The sequence below is a fragment of the Rana temporaria genome, chromosome 3 (assembly GCF_905171775.1).
Source record: "Rana temporaria chromosome 3, aRanTem1.1, whole genome shotgun sequence".
Taxonomy (NCBI): domain Eukaryota; kingdom Metazoa; phylum Chordata; class Amphibia; order Anura; family Ranidae; genus Rana; species Rana temporaria.
Genome location: NC_053491.1, coordinates 128178162 through 128197382, shown reverse-complemented (window position 1 = coordinate 128197382; position 19221 = coordinate 128178162). Strand labels below are relative to the sequence as shown.

The window sequence follows — 19221 nt, the reverse complement described above, 5'->3', positions numbered from 1 at the left end:
ACAGAGGGAGGTAGCAGAGAAGCTGCTAGGATGAGTCACCCAACCCTGAGTCACCAAACCCTGACCCAGATTCCCAGCTCAGGCTTGGCCCTAAAACCAAACTTACATTTTCCTGCACTTACAGCTATACTAACAACCTAGCACACTAGATGGTGCTACATATGGGAAATACTGCATAATGGCAACTAGAGCTGTCCATCATAGGAAAGAAGCATATCCGACACATTATGAGCAATTATTTATGACAACTGTGCGATTGCTCAGACACTGCAAATTGTTTTATGAATAGACTCCCTGAATCCCCCAAAATGTGTCAGAAGGGCATCCACAGTGATAAGGGTGTAATTCCACAACTATAGATACCCCTAGCATGGGTGTTCAGGCAAAAAGAAAAAAAAAACGTAAATATGAATTAATTAATAATGAATGGTAAAGTCAGTTGAGCAATATCAATTAAAATCACATTCACAGCAAATGTCTTGCCTTTGAGCATAATTACACCAAACTTTTCTGTAAAATAATAGGTAGAAATGGCAGATGGATGAGTTTGTTATACAGCAGAGTGGCGCGCACACACGTATTTATTAACTAAAGGTACATGGCTGTGAGTTCCTCCAGATTATATACTGTACATGTACTAGCGTGTGTGAAGAATGCAACATCATAAATATTAATGAGTACATTGCTTATTATATGTGTTTACTACTTTACAGTGTAATTTAGGTAGGAAAATGTTGTATTATTACATGTGGGTGGCTCTAACTGTGTACATAGTTTTAGATACAAAATAGAGTTTGTATGAATACATTATATTAATACAGCATTATAAACTACTATAAATGTTTTTTAATAATACGGCATATGGTTGTCAATGTAGAAACACTGCCATACGTCAGTAAACAAAAGTAACACCTAAATAAGAAATGGCAGTGGTATTTGTTTTTTACTCATTGTAGTAAAACATATATGTTTTATATATACCCAATGTAAGTATATATATTTCATTCCTGAGGGGTCACCAGGGAATCTGAAAATCACTGTAGTAATTGGCGCTATTACAGTGATAGCCTCAATTTTCCTGGCCACTGTGCCGAGAGGCTTTCCCCATACACACTAAGCACAGGGGGTCGTTCACTTGGAGCTGCCACAGTTCACAGAAAGCCTTGTATTTTTATTAATGAATACAAAGTATTCTTTTATTGGAGAAGGCTGAGAGGAGGGGCAGTACCATCACACTAAATAAAATGAAAGAATTACAGCACTCAATGAAGATCTCCCCCAGTCGTGAGGTCCTTGATGATGCCTTGTGGGAGGGCGAAACGCGTTGACGTCATTTCCCGTGTTGTGTCCAAATGACGTCACTTACTGTTTGGACGCTGGATGTGGCATTTCCTGAATTCTATCCCTGCAATGTGATATGCGTGTGTAACTTCTCTATTTTGTACCAACCTACGTTTTTGCGCAATAAACATCTGCCAACTGTACATCACTATCAGTCCCTTTTTTTAAATTTTTGGTGTCATTACCAACTTATGACCATCACGACTGGAGGAGATCTTCATTGAATCCTTCTGAAAATTGCCGTTCATGGCCAGCGTTCTAGCCTGAATGACTCCTAGACTGAAAAGCTAGGGATCCATTCCATTTGGTGAGTGGAGACACTGGAGGGGTGTGTGGTACACCTTGATGTTTGGAGGACAACTGCTGATTGGAGCACAGATGCACATTGTATATGGACATTTTTTATTCACTTTATATTTTGATTGATTTTTTCACTTGTTATCAGATTCTTTTGTGATGTATACACTTTTGTGATCGCTGTAATTCTTTCATTTTTTTTAGTCAAGTGAACAGCACTTTGTTTACAGCAGCTGCAATTATTAATATTATTATTCGTTATTTTTCACTTCTAGCGCAAGTATATTTAAAACAAAATGGCAGTGACATCACACTCCCCACCTTGTGATGTCACACTTTTGTATTTTGTATTTTTGTATTTTGTATTTTCTTAAAAAATGTTGTAAATGGCAGCAGAGCACAGCAAGCAAACCCAATCTGGTCAGTGTCAGCATGGGGGATGTACAGTAATTGTCAGCTTCCCCAGCAGCCCCTCAGGTATGATATATTGTTAAAGCGCCATTAGTTTGTGCATGACTTTACAATTTAAAGGAAGACAGTACACCATTGATCCCCTGGTGATCTGAACGGAGCAGGCAGATGACAGGTCTGTGTCCACTCAGTTTATGCAGAGCAGACACGGACTGAGCCGGCTCTGCTCTATGGGCCGGCGGGTGTAAACAGACTCTGCTCTCCAATTACATCTGACTGCCATCCAATCTGATCTGCCAAGGGGGAGGGGGAGGGATCTCTTCTATTTTTATTTAGAAGACCAGATTGGATTGGAGGTAGGTGGGTGTAAACGGACACAAGTATGTCTGTCCATAGGGGTGAATTAGACGGTCCGATCAGATCCGGCTGAAAAACTGACAGGTGAACCTGGTCCGATCCTTCGTGTGAATGGGATAGCTGTAATTTTTGTTAAACATCTTCTATCTTTTGATCACCCCTACAGCCATAATCTTTTGATGCTGCAGGGTAATAGAGCTGAGGAACCTTTCCCAGGCAATTATCAAGAGAGGTGACTATGCCCATGCTTTCTGCCCCCCTCTTCCATTCATATAAGCTGTTCCATCAATGAAAAGCAATCTGTAAATAAAGGAAGTGGACCTTTCATTCACCCACCTGTCCTCTGTTCATAGAAACTGTGTTAATGCTTGCATCTATGAACAGACAGTGGGGAGGGGGTAGAAAGTGTGGGCATAGTCGGCAGTCTTGATGAGTGCCCATGACAGGTTCCTGGACTTTATTAACCCCCACAACACCAGAAGATAACGGCTAGAGTAAGGTGACCAGATTTTTTTAAATTAAATCCGGGGACATATTTTTTCTTTACTAGTAATGGCAACAATCAGCGACTCTCTGCCCGTCGCCGCCCGCCTCACAGCCTGTCAAGTCTTACTCTTCGGGCCCCGGCTACTACTGGGTGGGGAGTGGAGGAAGATCCCTCAGCCAGGGAAGGCAAGGAGATAAGCAGGTGGCTGGCCAGGATTTGAGCCAAGGCAGAAGAACATGCGAGCGAAGCTGAATGGGCATGCGCCCGAAACTAAAGAAATATTCCCTCCGCTCCGACAAGCACATGATCATTAGAAAGGGGCACAGATAATGGTAAAAATACAACTCCCCTATGCTAGTAGGCACGGCAGAGCGGGGGTGTGCAATTCTAATTTTTTTATTTTAATTCTGCACTGACTTTCTTCGAAATTGCCCCTGTCCCCTATTAAATCCAATCTGGGGACAAAACCAGGGACAGACTTGGTCCGGGGACAGTGTCCTCAATCAGGGGACTGTCCCCTGAAACTGGGGATGTCTGGTCACCCTAGGCTAGAGAGTAGTGGGGGGGTCAGAGGACTGAAGATTTCAATGCAAATCAGAAACATCAGGGCAAGGGACACTTTGCATTGATTGTAAGTAACGTCCCTTGTGCTGATTTAAAAAAAATAAAACATAAAACAACAACAATAAAAAAAAGTTTTGACTAAACTTATGCCGCGTACACACGACCGTTATTCATGTTATGAAAAAAAAACAATGTTTTTCTCTACGTGATTTGTCGTGATTCTTGTCAAGCCTGCCTTGCATACACACGTTCGTGAAAAAAAATGCTCGAGCAAAGCGTGGTGACGTACAACACGAACGACGGCACTATAAAGGGGAAGTTCCATTCGAATGGCGCCACCCTTTGGGCTGCTTTTGCTCATTTCTCCGTCTCATAACTTGCTTCTGAGCATGTGCGTTTTTTTCCCCCTGGTCAAAGCGTACACACGTCTGTTTTTCACGACGTGAAAAAGAACGACGTGAAAAACAACAAGAAAAAATAGAGCAGGTTCTAAAAAAATCGGCCATTTTTCTCGTCGAGAAAAATGCTCTGGAGCATACACACGACCATTTTTCACAACCAATTTAAAAAAAAAAAAATTTCTCGTCATGAAAAATGGTCGTGTGTAGGCTTTAAGATAAAAAGAGAATTTCCAGGAAAATTGGAAAATTCACATTGCAGTGGCGTGGACACGACTTTAGATTTATAGGCTTTTAGCGTGTAGTTCGACTTTCATCATGTGAACTTTGTATGAGGTTAGAAGCATGCAATTCTCTTTGTGACCAATACGAAACATTCATGTGGTTGTAGAACGACCATCACAAAAGAATATTTCGCTTTTCTAACAGTGAAGTCGGTGTGTGTGGCCTTTTCATTTTCCCTCCAACAAATCATTACACCTAAAATGTATTTTAAAACATTTACATGAGGGAATTTGAAAGAGACCTATTTGGATATCCGTATGGTCCAGAAATGTAACATGAAACCAGATCTTCATAAGGCTGCTTTGTAAGTTAGATTTAAAAAGCGCTTACGTCTTTTCCTGTCTTTTTGGGGAACTGCTCACATATGGAACCACTTATGAACAAGGAATGATTGTTTTATTCAAACCGTTCTCACATCAAGCTAATGTGTCCGCAACCCTTTCACTGCTGGAGGCTGGGAACATTTTGGTGAGATTTCCCACAATTCAAAGTAAAAGTGGACTTTTTATGTCCTCTCGCAGTACATGGGCCTCCTTACCAAAGACGAGGTTGGATAGTTTCCTCCTAATGCAGACTAAGAACTGGATCTTCTGCATCCCCGGGGATGGCGGTTTCCTTTGTTAAACATGCTGGTGGCAACAGGATAAGAATCAATGCGGCAGAACAATTGAGCACATGGTCGAAAGTAAAAGTTTAGCTGCTTTCATTGTAATAGCTTTAGGAAGAGGAATGCAGTCTTTTTCTTTTATTCCAGCAAGTTCAAGTAACATAAATAAAAATATGAATCTATATGATAGAACTGGAAAGCAAATCATCGCCCTTAGCTATAGTTGTTAAAAAGCGACACAAGCTCCATACGTATTTGCCTCAGATCATCAAATTTGCAAGATTTTTAATTGGCGACTGACATTTTTAGAATTACCTCATGACTACGAACAATCCTTTCCTCAATTAGCTCATACACTTGCAGAAACGTTTTTTTTTTTTTTTTTACGCTTATGAACACAGCTTTATTAACACCACCAGGGGCAGACTGACAACTCATGGGGCCCCTGGGTAATAGGAGATTATGGGGCCCCTGGGCAATAGGAGATTATGGGGCCCCCTGGGCAATAGGAGATTATGGAGCCCCCGGGCAATAGGAGATTATGGGGCCCCCGGGCACTAGGAGATTATGGGGCCCTCAGGCAATAGATTATGGGGCCACACACACACATACAGTATACATACACAGTATACACACAGGGGTGGACTGACAACTCATGGGGCCCCCCGGGAAAAATGAGATTATGGGGCCCCCGGACAATAGAAGATTATGGGGCCCCCAGGCAATAGCTTGTGGGGCCACTCAGTATACACACACAGTATTCATACACTCACAATACACAGTATACACACATTGAAAAGATACTGGAGAGGCGGGGCATCTATATTCTTGGGATTTTTAGACTAAAATGGCGTTGGTAAGGGACATTTCAGGGACAGATGTAAAAAAACACAGATTTTTACATACTGTCCCTAGTTTTACTGAGGCTGGCAACCCTGATGGGGCCCCCTAGTGTCATGGGGCCCTCGGGCAGTGCCCTAGTGCCCGAATGGTCAGTCCGCCCCTGCACACACAGTAAACACACACAGTACACATACACTCAGAATACACATACACACACTGAAACAGTACTGGAGAGGCGGGGCAGCTATAATCGTGTGATTTTTAAAAAAACACAGATTTTTACATACTGACCCTGGTTTTACTGAGGCTGGCAACCCTGATGGGGCCCCCTAGTGGCATGGGGCCCTCGGGCAGTGCCAGAGAGCCCGAATGGTCAGTCCGCCCCTGAACGCCACCATGCCCATGCACGTTGTAGCAGTTTGGTCCGTATTCCAGAGCCATTTCAGGAATGTAAAGAAAAAATTCCCCAAAACCCATCTTTCAGGAGGAGCCTATTGACATAACTTACTTAAATTCATTTTAGTAGCTGGAATAAATAATTTAATGACCTTATGTGCATATGTTTTACACAAGTGCTTTACATGACATTACACGTATTTTTGATGTTGGATCTTTCTGGCAGCTAGATTCAGCGCCTATATGTGTATTAAATTATGCCCCTATGCACGAGCCCTTAAGGCCCCAACACACGATCGGATATTCCAACAACAATTGTGTGAAGGAAGGGTTTTGTGGGACAATCCGACCGTCTGTATGCTCCACTCCATCGGACAATTGTTGTCGGAATTTCCGACAACAAATGTTGGATAACATGCTCTCAAATTGTCCGACAACAAATGTGCTTTTGTCGGATTATCCGATCCTGAGTACACAAGTACGTCAGACTAAAATCCAAAGTATAAACACGCATGCTTCAAACCAATGCTAACCATCAGACAACATTAGCAGAAGTTGCCCAAAGGGTGGCGCTAAAGAACTGAAAAAAACACATAGTTTCATGTATGTTGAAAAAGTTCTGCTGTCTGTAGACCAAGTTCGCGCCCAACGCCAAAAATCCACAGAATTGTCCGATGGAAATCCGATCGTATGTATGAGGCTTTAGGCTTCATGCACACATCCATACAGGAACCATACAACATGCAAAGCATGCAGACTAACATTCCCAGAACTCTGTACTGCCACATACAGCCACCCAATTGAAATGTAATAAAAGAGGCGCCTGTACGCAGTTGTGCACTACGGTTTAATAAGGAACTCACATGTGCACTGATGTATGCTCTAAACCCAGATAGTGTGTGTTTGGAGCATACACACAATGCTGTACAGCCTCCTCTTCCAATGTATCTCAATAGGAGGCTGTAAACTGCAGCTCAGAGTCTTCACATGCACTGGCCCTCCATGGCATATGTACATGAGGTCTTTGCCCACACCGGATGCCCAGGTATTCTGTGCATTCCTCCGCAGGCAGTCCTATTCATGGTCACCTAACAACTTCATTTTCTCCATCTGATCATCCCCCACGGCTGTTACCTTTTGTTTCACTTCTAGACTGTAAGTTCCAACGAGGGTCCCCTGTATTGAATTGTATTGTAACTGTGCTGTTTGCCCTCATGTTGTAAAGCACTGCGCAAACTGTTGCCGCTATATAAACCCAGTATAATAATAATGTTTATTGGGACTCAGCTACTGTGCAAACACAGCCAAGTCCCAATTTGCCAGCCGTGCTGGTGCAGGAACCAGCAGCTGTGTCCATGCAGTCTCTGAGTCCCAATACACACAAAGGGGACTGCCTGCATGCGCATGCACAAAACACCTGTGCATCATGTGTGGTCAAATACATCCTTTTTACAGGTGTACAGATAGATATGCCCATGTGCATGAGGCCTTAGGGCAGATTTAAATATATGTATTGCAGCAACACGTTACATGCAATAAAACATTGCAGTGCCATTCATTTTGAATAATACCCAAACTCACGAAGGCAGTGCTCAGGCTTTGCAGAATGTTACAACGCATGGCAATGCAGCATAGTGCATTGCAGTTTGTTGCTGTAAAAATGTTCTATCATGTCTAGTAATCGGAACGTTTTTATGCATCAGAAGCTTTTTTTTTTATATTAAGCATGGTTCTAGCTGCTGCCTCCCTGTCCTGTGAGAGGAGAGAGAGCAGAGAGAGTCCAGTGCTGGATCGAGGTCAGGCTCTGGTAAGTATAAGGGGAGGCTGGGGGGAATACTAATAATTTGTTCATTTTGCATGGGCTCAAATCGGACCACAAAGGTATTGGAACTCGGTATCAGCGAGTATTTGCTTACTGGGCACTTAAACCACTTCCTGCCCAGACCAATTTTCGCTGTCATAATTTGAATGACAGTTGCGTGGTCATGCAACATTGTACCCAAATGAAACTTTTATAATTTTTTTCACACAATTAGAGTTTTCTTTTGGTGGTATGTAATCACTACTGGGTTTATTTTTTGCAAAAAAAAAAAACTGTTTCATAGTTTGTTATAAAATGTTGTTATAACATTTTTCTTCGTTATTAATGTGTGCTGATGAGGCGTCACTGATGGGCACTGATAGGCTGCACTGCTGGACACTGATCGGTGGCACTGAGTACTGATGGGTGTCACTAATGGGCGCCATCAATAGGTGGCACTCATTGGTGTGCGCAGCTCATGGTGTTCATTCAGAAGGGAAGGGGCCGGTAAATTACATATTTACTGGCCCCTTCCCCACTCCTAAAACATCCCAGCAGAAACAGCAGATAGGAGAGGAGGGAAGCTGGCAGAGCTGCGGGGGGAATGATGGGAGCCAGTGCAGTAGAGGGAATCTGTGCTGCACAGGGTGATTAGGGTGCGCCTGGGCACACCTGGCACACCCTGTGTGCACGCCTATGGTGGCACTAAAGGGCACTGATAGGTGGCACTGATGATCACTGATGGGTGGCACTGATGTGCAATGGTAGGTGAAACTGAAGGGTGCCACTGATCGGTGGCACTGATGATGAGGCACTGATGGGCATTGATTGGCAGCACTGGTGGGCATTGATAGGTGGCACTGGGCAAAGTTATGTGGCACTGTGGCCACTGATAGGTGGCCCAGGCAGGTGGCACTGGTGGGCACAGATGAGGCAGCCGCAGCTCCCTGTGTGAGGGACCGATGTCACTCTGACAGAAGATGGTGATCGGCCCCTTACTCTGTGATCAGCCAAGTTTCATAGACTCTGTGAGCCCGGGCCCCCTACAGGAGGGCTGGTGGTCCCCCCCTATCAGCAGCCCTGCACGCAGGCAGCTCATGCACAGGAGGACGTTATATGACAGCCTCCCAACAATTTAGGCCTGTGCTGTAGCCGTCATTTGGAGAGGAGATTAATGCAGAGAATGCATTAAGGTAAAAAACGTTGAACTTTTAGAACCACTTACCATGCATTAACACATTGCACAAATGTAAAGGGCCCCTTAAAATGTATCTTCAAGTGAGCTGACGTCAGTACTTTGAATTTCTGTTTGATAGGTTGCCATGGGTTACCGCACTCAGCACTTAATCTTCTATATTCTTTTACTGCCCTGAATAAATGCATTAAGCTAAAAAGCTGTCCCCTTTTTGTCATCACCTTGTATTACTATATATAAATAGCCCGAGTATTTATAGCTTCTTTCACTGTTCATAAATCCTATGATTGTAATAAAAGATGGAGTATTGCGACTTGGCAGTATGTAATGTTCCACTATACAGAAAAGGGCTTTGTTTTCATGTCCCCATCCCAGGGAAAGCTGGATGTGGGATTTAACATTAATCACAGCACCAGATGGTGATACGCCAGATATTCTTTTCAGGTGGTCATGTGATTTACTGTATACAGCGAATGAATGGGGAGTAGGGAGCATGATCACATGACAGATGTGGAATAAGTCTGTTAGAGCTCTGATTAGACAAGTGACCTGGTTCCATCTGTGGCTACAAGGAGTGACTTTGACATTTTTGGATCACACTCCCTGGAAGCATTTACTCCATCAATGCAGCGCTGGAGTACAAAGTAGGCAAGGGTGGGGGGGGAAAACTGGAGGAAGTCAGAGATTTGCTACTTAAAACATGCTTTTAGGCAATGTGTTTTTATTCCCCCCTCCCACCCTACAGACAAGCCACATCTTGATTCAGAAAAGGTCTCCAAAGTAAAAGCAGCTCAGTCATTTGATATATGAGAAATCTGGAGGAGTCTGCTAGCTGTTGCAGAGGAAGGCTTGCTCCAGCCTTTGTGCAGAGCTCCTGTGTCCAAGCCCCAGAGATGGTGCTCCAGACAGCTGTGACCCCGGGCAGGGCCCGCAGACTTTTGTTCAAAATACCGTATGGATCGCTGAGAAGGCGAAGCGGAGAGAGGGTAAGTCAACTTTTTTCTGCTTTTAACAGCGTGTACACCGGGCACTTTAACCTTCCAATCCGCCTGCCAACATTCTGCACATTGCCATAATAACCCTTTAATTGGCATTTCTTCAATTACAAACGTGCCAGACAAAGAAAGGTGAGACGTGGTGTGCGAAACCGCCAGCTTTGTTTGCAAACTTTTTAGTAATGCGCAATCTTTTAAAAGTCTTTGTAATTGAGATATGTTTTTTTTTTTTTTATTGTCTTCTGCACACTGAGATAAAATAAATTGTTGGCTACAAAAATTTTGCATCATTTTTGCAACAATTTTTATCACCTTGACTGGTACAGCTATGCAGGCAGTTCTACATAGGATCGTGATCAGAGCTTGTAGGTAGAGTAGGGAACAATGTGAGCGGATAGGATGACTATTAGTAAGCTTTTAATTATGTTTGTAAATGAAAATGTGCCTAATTGTAATTATTATTTTATTGTATGCTTGAAAGGGCTGTTAAGATTGTTTTGCATGTTTGATAAAAAAAAAAGGTTGATGCGCAAAGTACATTAGTACAGAGATGTCCAAAAGAGAATATTTGTGTGGTTGCTCTAGGTTACTGTATTGTGTTGATTTTTAGCCAGATTCACGTAGAGATACGCCGTCGTAACTCCGAATCTGCGCCGTCGTATATTTAAGTGTATTCTCAAATTGAGATACGCTTAAATGTAGCTAAGATACGACCGCCGGCGCCGTCGTATCTTAGCTGTCTGCCTAGAATGCGTAAATCAGCGAGATACGCCTATTCACGAACGTACGCTTGCCCGTCGCAGTAAAGATACGCCGTTTACGTAAGGCGTTTTCAGGTGTAAAGATAATCCACCAAAAAGATGGCGCAGCCAATGTTAAGTGTGGACGTCAAATTTTTAAATGTTTACGTCGTTTGCGTAAGTCGTCCGTGAATGGGGCTGGCCGTAATTTACGTACACGTCGAAAGCAATGAGTCTTTGCGGCGTAATTTGGAGCATGCGCACTGGGTTACGTCCACGGACGGCGCATGCGCCGTTCGTTAAAAACGTCATTTACGTGGGGTCATGCTTTATTTACATAAAACACGCCCACCTCTTCAAAATTTGAATTAGGCGCGCTTCCGCCGGCACATTTACGCTACGCCGCCATAACTTAGGACGCAAGTGTTTTGTGAATACAGCACTTGCCTCTCTAACTTACGGTGGCGTAGCGTATATGAGATGCACTACGCCCGCCTAAAGTTGGGCACTTCTACGTGAATCCAGCTATATGTCTTTTTACATAATCCCTAAGGGCTCGTTTGTACATAGCCATTGATTCACTATTATTATTATTATACAGAATTTATACAGCACCAATACTTTGCGCAGCGCTTTACAACATGAAGGCAGACAGTACAATTACAATATAGTAAAACCTTGGTTTTCGTTCCAGAAACATGCTTGTAATCCAAAGCACTTGTATATCAAAGCATTTTTTTTACAGGGTATAAAAGAGAAGAGAGGCACCTCTAAGTGAAGCAATATGTTGATAAATGTTTTACCTTCATTAAATGTAACCATATTGCTAGACTTAGAGGCTCCTCTCTTCTTTTTTAAACTCAGTTGTGATATGACGCTACTCTTATATCAAGACATCGCTTGTATATCAAGGCAAAATGTATTAAAACATTTTGCTTGTCTTGCAAAATGCTCTCAAACCAAGGTTTTACTGTACAAGGAGGGGCCTGCTCGTTAGAGCTTACAATCTAGGATCTAAAACTAGAGAGTGCAAAATCTGGTGCAGCAATGCATAAAAACCAAGTTAGAAGTTAGAAGCTGATTGGCTACCATGCACAGCTGCACCAGGGCGACAGTCTACGGTTTTAGTACATCAACCTCATAGTGTGATGGTCTGATTTTTTTTTTTCTGCACTTGATCAATGCAGGTCACTGCTAGGGTACATTGAAAACAATTGCCTGCACTTTTACCGCAGCTCACTGCATTGCACCTCCTGGATGAGCTACAGAGTGAACAGGGCACATAAAAAACAATTGCCTGCACTTTTACGGCAGCTTGCTGCATTGCACCTCCCGGATGAGTTACAAAGTGAACAGGGCACATAGAAAACAATTGCCTGCACTTTTACGGCAGCTCGCTGCATTGCACCTCCCGGATGAGCTACAGAGTGAACAGGGCACATAGAAAACAATTGCCTGCACTTTTCCCGCAGCTCGCTGCATTGCACCTCCTGGATGAGTTACAAAGTGAACAGGGCACATAGAAAACAATTGCCTGCACTTTTACGGGACCTCGCTGCATTGCACCTCCCGGATGAGCTACAGTGTGAACAGGGCACATAGAAAACAATTGTCTGCACTTTTACGGCAGCTCACTGCATTGCACCTCTTGGATGAGTTGCAGAGTGAACAGGGCACATAGAAAACAATTGCCTGCACTTTTCCCGCAGCTCGCTGCATTGCACTTCCCGGATGAGTTACAAAGTGAACAGGGCACATTGAAAACAAGTGCCTGCACTTTTACGGCAGCTCGCTGCATTGCACCTCCCGGATGAGTTACAGAGTGAACAGGGCACATAGAAAACAATTGCCTGCATTTTTACGGCAGCTCCCTGCATTGCACCTCCCGGATGAGTTACAAAGTGAACAGGGCACATAGAAAACAAGTGCCTGCACTTTTACGGCAGCTCGCTGCATTGCACCTCCCGGATGAGTTACAGAGTGAACAGGGCACATAGAAAACAATTGCCTGCATTTTTACGGCAGCTCCCTGCATTGCACCTCCCGGATGAGTTACAAAGTGAACAGGGCACATAGAAAACAAGTGCCTGCACTTTTACGGCAGCTCGCTGCATTGCACCTCCCGGATGAGTTACAAAGTGAACAGGGCACATAGAAAACAAGTGCCTGCACTTTTACCGCAGCTCACTGCATTGCACCTCCTAGATGAGTTGCAGCGTGAACAGGGCACATAGAAAACAAGTGCCTGCACTTTTACGGCAGCTCACTGCATTGCACCTCCCGGATGAGCTACAGAGTGAACAGGGCACATAGAAAACAATTGCCTGCACTTTTACCGCAGCTCACTGCATTGCACCTCCTGGATGAGCTACAGAGTGAACAGGGCACATAGAAAACAAGTGCCTGCACTTTTACGGCAGCTCACTGCATTGCACCTGCTGGATGAGCTACAGAGTGAACAGGGCACATAGAAAACAATTGCCTGCACTTTTCCCGCAGCTCACTGGATTGCACCTCCTGGATGAGCTACAGAATGAACAGGGCACATAGAAAACAAGTGCCTGCACTTTTACCGCAGCTAACTGGATTGCACCTCCTGGATGAGTTGCAGCGTGAACAGGGCACATTCACACTGCAACACAACCGGGAGGTGCAATGCGGTGAGCTGCAGTAAAATGTGAACATGTAGGGGTTGATTTACTAAAGGCAAAGACTGTGCCCTTTGAAAAGTAAAGTTGCACTCTACACAAGTACAGTTGCTCCAGAGCTTAGTAAATGAGGTAATGTTTCACTTTACAAGGAATACCCAATCAAATGCAAGGAAAGAAAAATAAATGAATTTTTGCTTTCACATGATTGGATGATGGAAGTCTTTAGCGCTCCCCCCTCATTTACTAAGCTCTGGAGCAAAGTGCACAGTCTATTTAAATCAACCCCATAGTGTTTTACCGCACCAGTGCACTGGAAGGCGCCACATGTCACTGGCACCGCACTGCAGTGCAACGCACCATGCTGTTGTGGGGAGACATGAATAAAGTGTCACTTTGTGCAAAAAGTAAAAAAAGAAAAATTGTGTAAATGCTGAAATCTGCATTGCATCACCCCTCACCGCAGCTCACTGCAGGTAAAAACTGACAGCTGTCGCACCAAAAAAATATATAGGTAGATTCAAGTACATCTGCCTAAACTTGCGGCGGCGTAGCTTAGCCTGTTTAGGCTATGCCGCCGTAAGTTAGCTAGGCAAGTACATGATTCTGAATGTACTTGCCTGCTAATATATGGCGGCGTAGCCTAAAGCGGGCGGGCGTAAGGGCGCCGAATTCAAATGACTTGGAGGGGGGTGTGTTTGATGGTAATGAGGCTTGACCTCACGTTTTTCACGTTTTTTTTGTACTGCGCATGCGCCGGGCGACTACATTTCCCAGTGTGCATTGCGGTTACGTACGCCACACGGGCCTATTGATTTCGACGTGGACGTAAACGACGTAAATCCCGATTCCCGGACGACTTACGCAAACGACGTAAAAAATTCGAATTTTGCGGCGGGAACTGCGGCCATACTTGACATTACTATTCCACTAGAGCCTAGCTCTAACTTTACGCGGCCTATCTCTTGCGTAAACAACGTAAAAGTACTGCGTCTGCCGGGCGTACGTTCGTGAATCGGCGTATCTCCTAATTTGCATAATCTACGCCGACCGCAATGGAAGCGCCACCTAGCGGCAATCCGAAATATTGCAATCTAAGATAGGACGGCGCAAGCCGTCGTATCTTAGATATGTTTAAGCGTATCTCTGTTTGAGCATACGCTTAAACATAAGTCGGCGTAGATTCTGAGTTAGGTCGGCTTATCTACTGATAAGTCGGCCTAACTCTACCTGAATCTACCTAATAGTTTTTAGCACACAGATTCTTTTCACACCATTTTGCACATAAAAACAAATGCATGTGCATTGATGTGATTTGAAAATGCATTTTAATGTGCATTGCATTTTTCACGCACCTTGGCATATGCTTTCATGTCACCCGTTGTGAAGTGACGGGTAACAAAAAGGGTCAAAAGGCTAACAAAGCTTTCTTTGTATAGTTTTACTTTCAGTTGTGTTGCTTTATGTTCACAAACATTCATGTGCGTTGGCCTAAAATGCAGACATTTTGCGCACATGTACACACATTACGCACATGTACTGTACACACATTACACACATGTACACACATTACGCCCATGTACACACATTACTCCCATGTACACTCATTACACACATTACGCACATATACGAACATTACACACATTACGCACATGTACACACCATTGTGGTATGAATGAGGCACTTAGGCCTTAATTGTTTTCTGTATGCTCTTGCAGTGACCCGCGTTGATACGGTACAGAAAAACAAAGGTCACCGGCGCCGCACATGGTGTGAACAAGGCCTTAAACATACAAGCCATGTAAGCACAAAGCACCGTGATTTGTGTTCCAGTAAAATAAAAAAAAAGGATTATCCGTTGTTGGGATGATGGTAGAACGCCCTGGGATGAAATGAAGATTGTATTTTCATGTAATAAGTGTTTGTTTTCATGTCTTGCTGGCAGCAACAATTGATAAGTAAGTCTTTGCTGACTTTCGTCCGGTTTCTTTTGATATCAGAGTCTTTTTGTGTAGTAGGACATACCTGGTCTGTGATATAATGTTACTAATATTGGCATCCCCTGTATTGTGTTACATAAAAGACATGTATGGTTTGCCGGAAGACATATACAGTGTTTTCTATTTTTCCTGAGATAACAAAGTTACAGCCAAGCTACCCGGTGTAATTGTTTGATGTGGTGATGTTATATGACACCTGCTCGACCCATACAGCAGATGTCTGCAGAGAGAATGAATAGAAGAGCCTTATAGTTAACTATTACTTAATTAAATTACAGTTGTACTTAAAGTTTGCGCTTTAAAATTAAATTTGACAGTACAAAAGTGCCGAGATCGTTCCAGTCTGCTCCTGGTTAGCTAAATTGACTCCATGATGAATGAGGTACATAGTTGGACATTATGAAAACCTTAGTTGCTTGGTACCAGTAATTATCAATCAAGCTGGAATACAAGCGCTGATTGCAAAAAAATACGTGTAGTCTGCATAATTTACCATGGATGGTTTATAAAACGTACCTTCACATCACATGCGAGAATCGAAAAAACGACCTGCTGATAAATTGCTGATGATGATGATTGCAGCTTTAAGTATATTCTTGACAGAGACAAGCCCTATTCCTTGATTAACACATAATGCTAAAGCGGTCATTGTAGTATATTCTGTGCCTTTGTCACAGCGAACTGATGTACACAAATTTGGATTTACGTTGAATCGCCTATATATGATATGCAAAGAGGTAGAATGCACTGGAGTTTTTCGAATTTTACTTACTTTCTTTGTTATCAGTGATAAAACAGCTGCACAAGGCCTCATATACATGGACTTTTTGAGACATTAGCATCAACCTTCAGCATTTTTGGGCTCCCGGGAGACAGATGTGTAGAATCCAGCCCTGCTCCCTGCAGCCAGTCAAAATCTATCACAGGTTGAAATATTTGGTAGCTGTTTAGGACCGCATGCATTCAGGGATGTATACCCCAAACAAAAATTTCCCAAAAGGAGATCTGAGTTCAGGGCATATGTGCTTACAATCCTAAATGCCTCCCAGGTACCTCACAAATCTAACGGGCCAAACTACACGTTTAGGCTGGGTTCACACTATCTTTGCATGTGGCTCACAGCAGGGGTCCGGTATGTCCCTGTTCACTGTATCAGGTCTGATTTCAGCCTGAATTTTTGGCTGAATTCAGACCTAAAGACGCACAGGGCTCCTATGCAAATTTGTACTGGAGCCGCAGTGGATATATGTGAACTGGCTCCATAAAGAGACAGTCAAAATCTCCTGCTTTTGCAAATTGGATGTGGGGAATCTACATCCAATTTGCAATAGTGTGAACTCAGCCTTACATGTAGTCTACTTCTAACCTAAATGTATCTTTATCGGCCTGGCTAATGGATCAAGGAAGGGACTGGATATTTAATATTTATCATCTCTTACTTTGCAATTGAGAAGTGATGAAGCAACTCTGTGAAGGCTATATACCCTCATTATCTAAAGATGTGACCTGCTACAAAATTTTAACCTGAATGAAGGGTCATCACATATTGTAAGGCCCCGTACACACGACCGAGTTTCTCGGCAGAATTCAGCCAGAAACTCGATCGGAGCTGAATTCTGCCGAGAAACCCTGTCGTGTGTACACTTTCGGCCGAGGAAGCCGACGAGTTCCTCGTCGAGCCAAATAGAGAACATGTTCTCTATTTCCTCGTTGTTCAATGAGGAAAGTTGGCTCGCCGAGATCCTCGGCGGCTTCACACAGAACTCGACGAGCAAAACGATGAGTTTTGCCCGTTGAGTTCCTCGGACGTGTGTACGGGGCCTTAGAGTGTGAGATCAATATGACTTGTAAGAGTTGTTTGAAGGTCTTCATTTAAAAACTTGTGTATAGCTCTGTCATGCAAATATCGACTTTCGCTTCCATGGTGGATTCTTGACTTACTTCCACCAGCTAACCCTGTTGTCCTTTTGTCCATCAAATTGTTGGCCTCCAAGCCGATAGAAAGATGATGAGGGCTGAAAAAAGCCCTCAAGAGCTCAGCCAATAAAGTTGTGTCTGTTATCCTAAAAATCTAGGCAACTTGAAGATAAACAGTGGATTTGAGCAGTCACCTGCAAGTGCCTTCTCCATAAACTTGGGGCCACTTGGGGCCAAGTCTCCTTTAAAATGTTCACCCTACAATTACCATATGACCATTAAACAACCATATAACACATTTACCTTGATAAATATATCCATGCTCTGGTGTCATTCAGCCCCCCTCATGCTATGTATGACTTTGACAACACCACAGAGGATGCATTTCCCAGTCTGGCTTTGCAATAACCGGACATGTAAGACATGCAGGCAGAGGAACACTACAGGTTGTATAATATTGTTGGTAAATGGCAGTTTTCAGTGCTGACGGCGAGACAACCGGAGCACAGAAAGAAGCCAAACATGCTGCTAAACATTTTTTAAGGTACATGTTTTATATGGCTGTTTAATGATTATAAAGTAAACCTATTGCCTTGTACACACGATAGGAATTTCTGATGAAAAAAGTCTGATGGAATTTTTTCATCAGAAATTCCTATCGTGTGTGGGTCTCATAGGATTTTTTTCAGTCGGATTTTGGAAATAGAACATGTTTTATTTATTTCTGATGGAAAAAAAGTCCTATGGTAAATTATGATCGTCTGTGTGAAACTCCGACGGAGAAAAAAACACACATGCTCAGAAGCATTGAACTTAATTTTTCTCGGCTCATCGTAGTGTTTTACGTCACCGCGTTTTGGAAGGTCGGAATTTAGTCTGACAGTGTGTATTCAAGACTAATGGAAGACAGCTTGAACGGAATTCTGACAGAAAATTCCATCAGATTTTAGCCCATAGGAAATTCCTATCGTGTGTACAGGTCATAAGACAAACTTCCACTTTAAACTAAAGCCCTATCTATTCAGTCTACTACCCAATTTATTGTGGGTATATGTTTTTTCTTATTTATTTTTTACAGGTACTTATATAGTGCTGTCAATTTATGCAGAGCTTTACATATCTATTATACATTCACATCAGCACCTGCCCTCAAGGAGCTTACAATTTAAGGTCCCTAGCTTACATTCATACATACACATACTAGAACCAATTTAGACAGGAGCCAATTAACCTTCCAGCATGTTTTTGGAGTGAGAGAGGAAACCTGAGTACCCAGAGGAAACCCATGCAGGAACAGGGACAACATGCAAACTCTGCAGGTAGTGTTGTGTTTTTTTTTTCTTGAAATGTAAGTTCTTTACTTGCGACTTGTTAAAATAGACATTGGGGGCTTTATGCATTACACAGCTTCTAAAAATGACATGTTCCAGGTATTCGCTTCTCCCAGGGGGTAACATGAAAGAACTGAGGCCAGAGCTAGCTGTATTACAAAATTAGGCCAAACACCAAATTGCCATTTTTTTGTGGAGAATACAATCGCACGATTGTCTGGGCTCCTGAGATTTATGACTATCTGCAAATCAGACAGATCTGCCTGGATATGTTCAGATACATCAAAAACATGTAGGATATATGAAAAGTGTGAGGTGATGTATCCATGCTGTGAACTTTTGAAGTTCTGGTAATGCAGAAAGGAAATTCCGTAAACTTTACCGCTGCCAAAATCTCTAATTTCCAGGATAAATTTAAACTTATAAACAGATGATCTAGGAAGATCTTCCTGGCGGTGTTCACCCTTTCCAGTGTGATTTGCAAAGTAGACTTTTTTTAACCACTGAATACCTCGAGGGGTGCTCGTGCTGACCAGCTTCTGAAAATGTTGGTTGCCTGGTTGTAATGCAAAAAATTTGGCTCAAATACTTTTAGGCCCCATACACAC

General features: G+C 43.1%; 1 protein-coding gene across 4 annotated transcripts in view; it reads left to right on the top strand.

Annotated features, from left to right (window-relative positions):
* FRMD4A (FERM domain containing 4A) overlaps positions 1 to 19221 on the top strand; it is a 562831-nt gene that overhangs the window by 181933 nt on the left and 361677 nt on the right. The window contains exon 1 of one of the 4 annotated variants that reach the window (XM_040343416.1): positions 9531 to 9968. The exons of 2 other annotated variants lie outside the window; for them this stretch is intronic. In XM_040343416.1, coding sequence (XP_040199350.1) covers positions 9789 to 9968 — 180 coding nt within the window. In that variant the 5' untranslated portion in view covers positions 9531 to 9788. Of the gene's footprint in view, positions 1 to 9530; positions 9969 to 19221 lie in introns of those variants that run through there. One more of the 4 variants, XM_040343415.1, reaches the window with a different exon arrangement.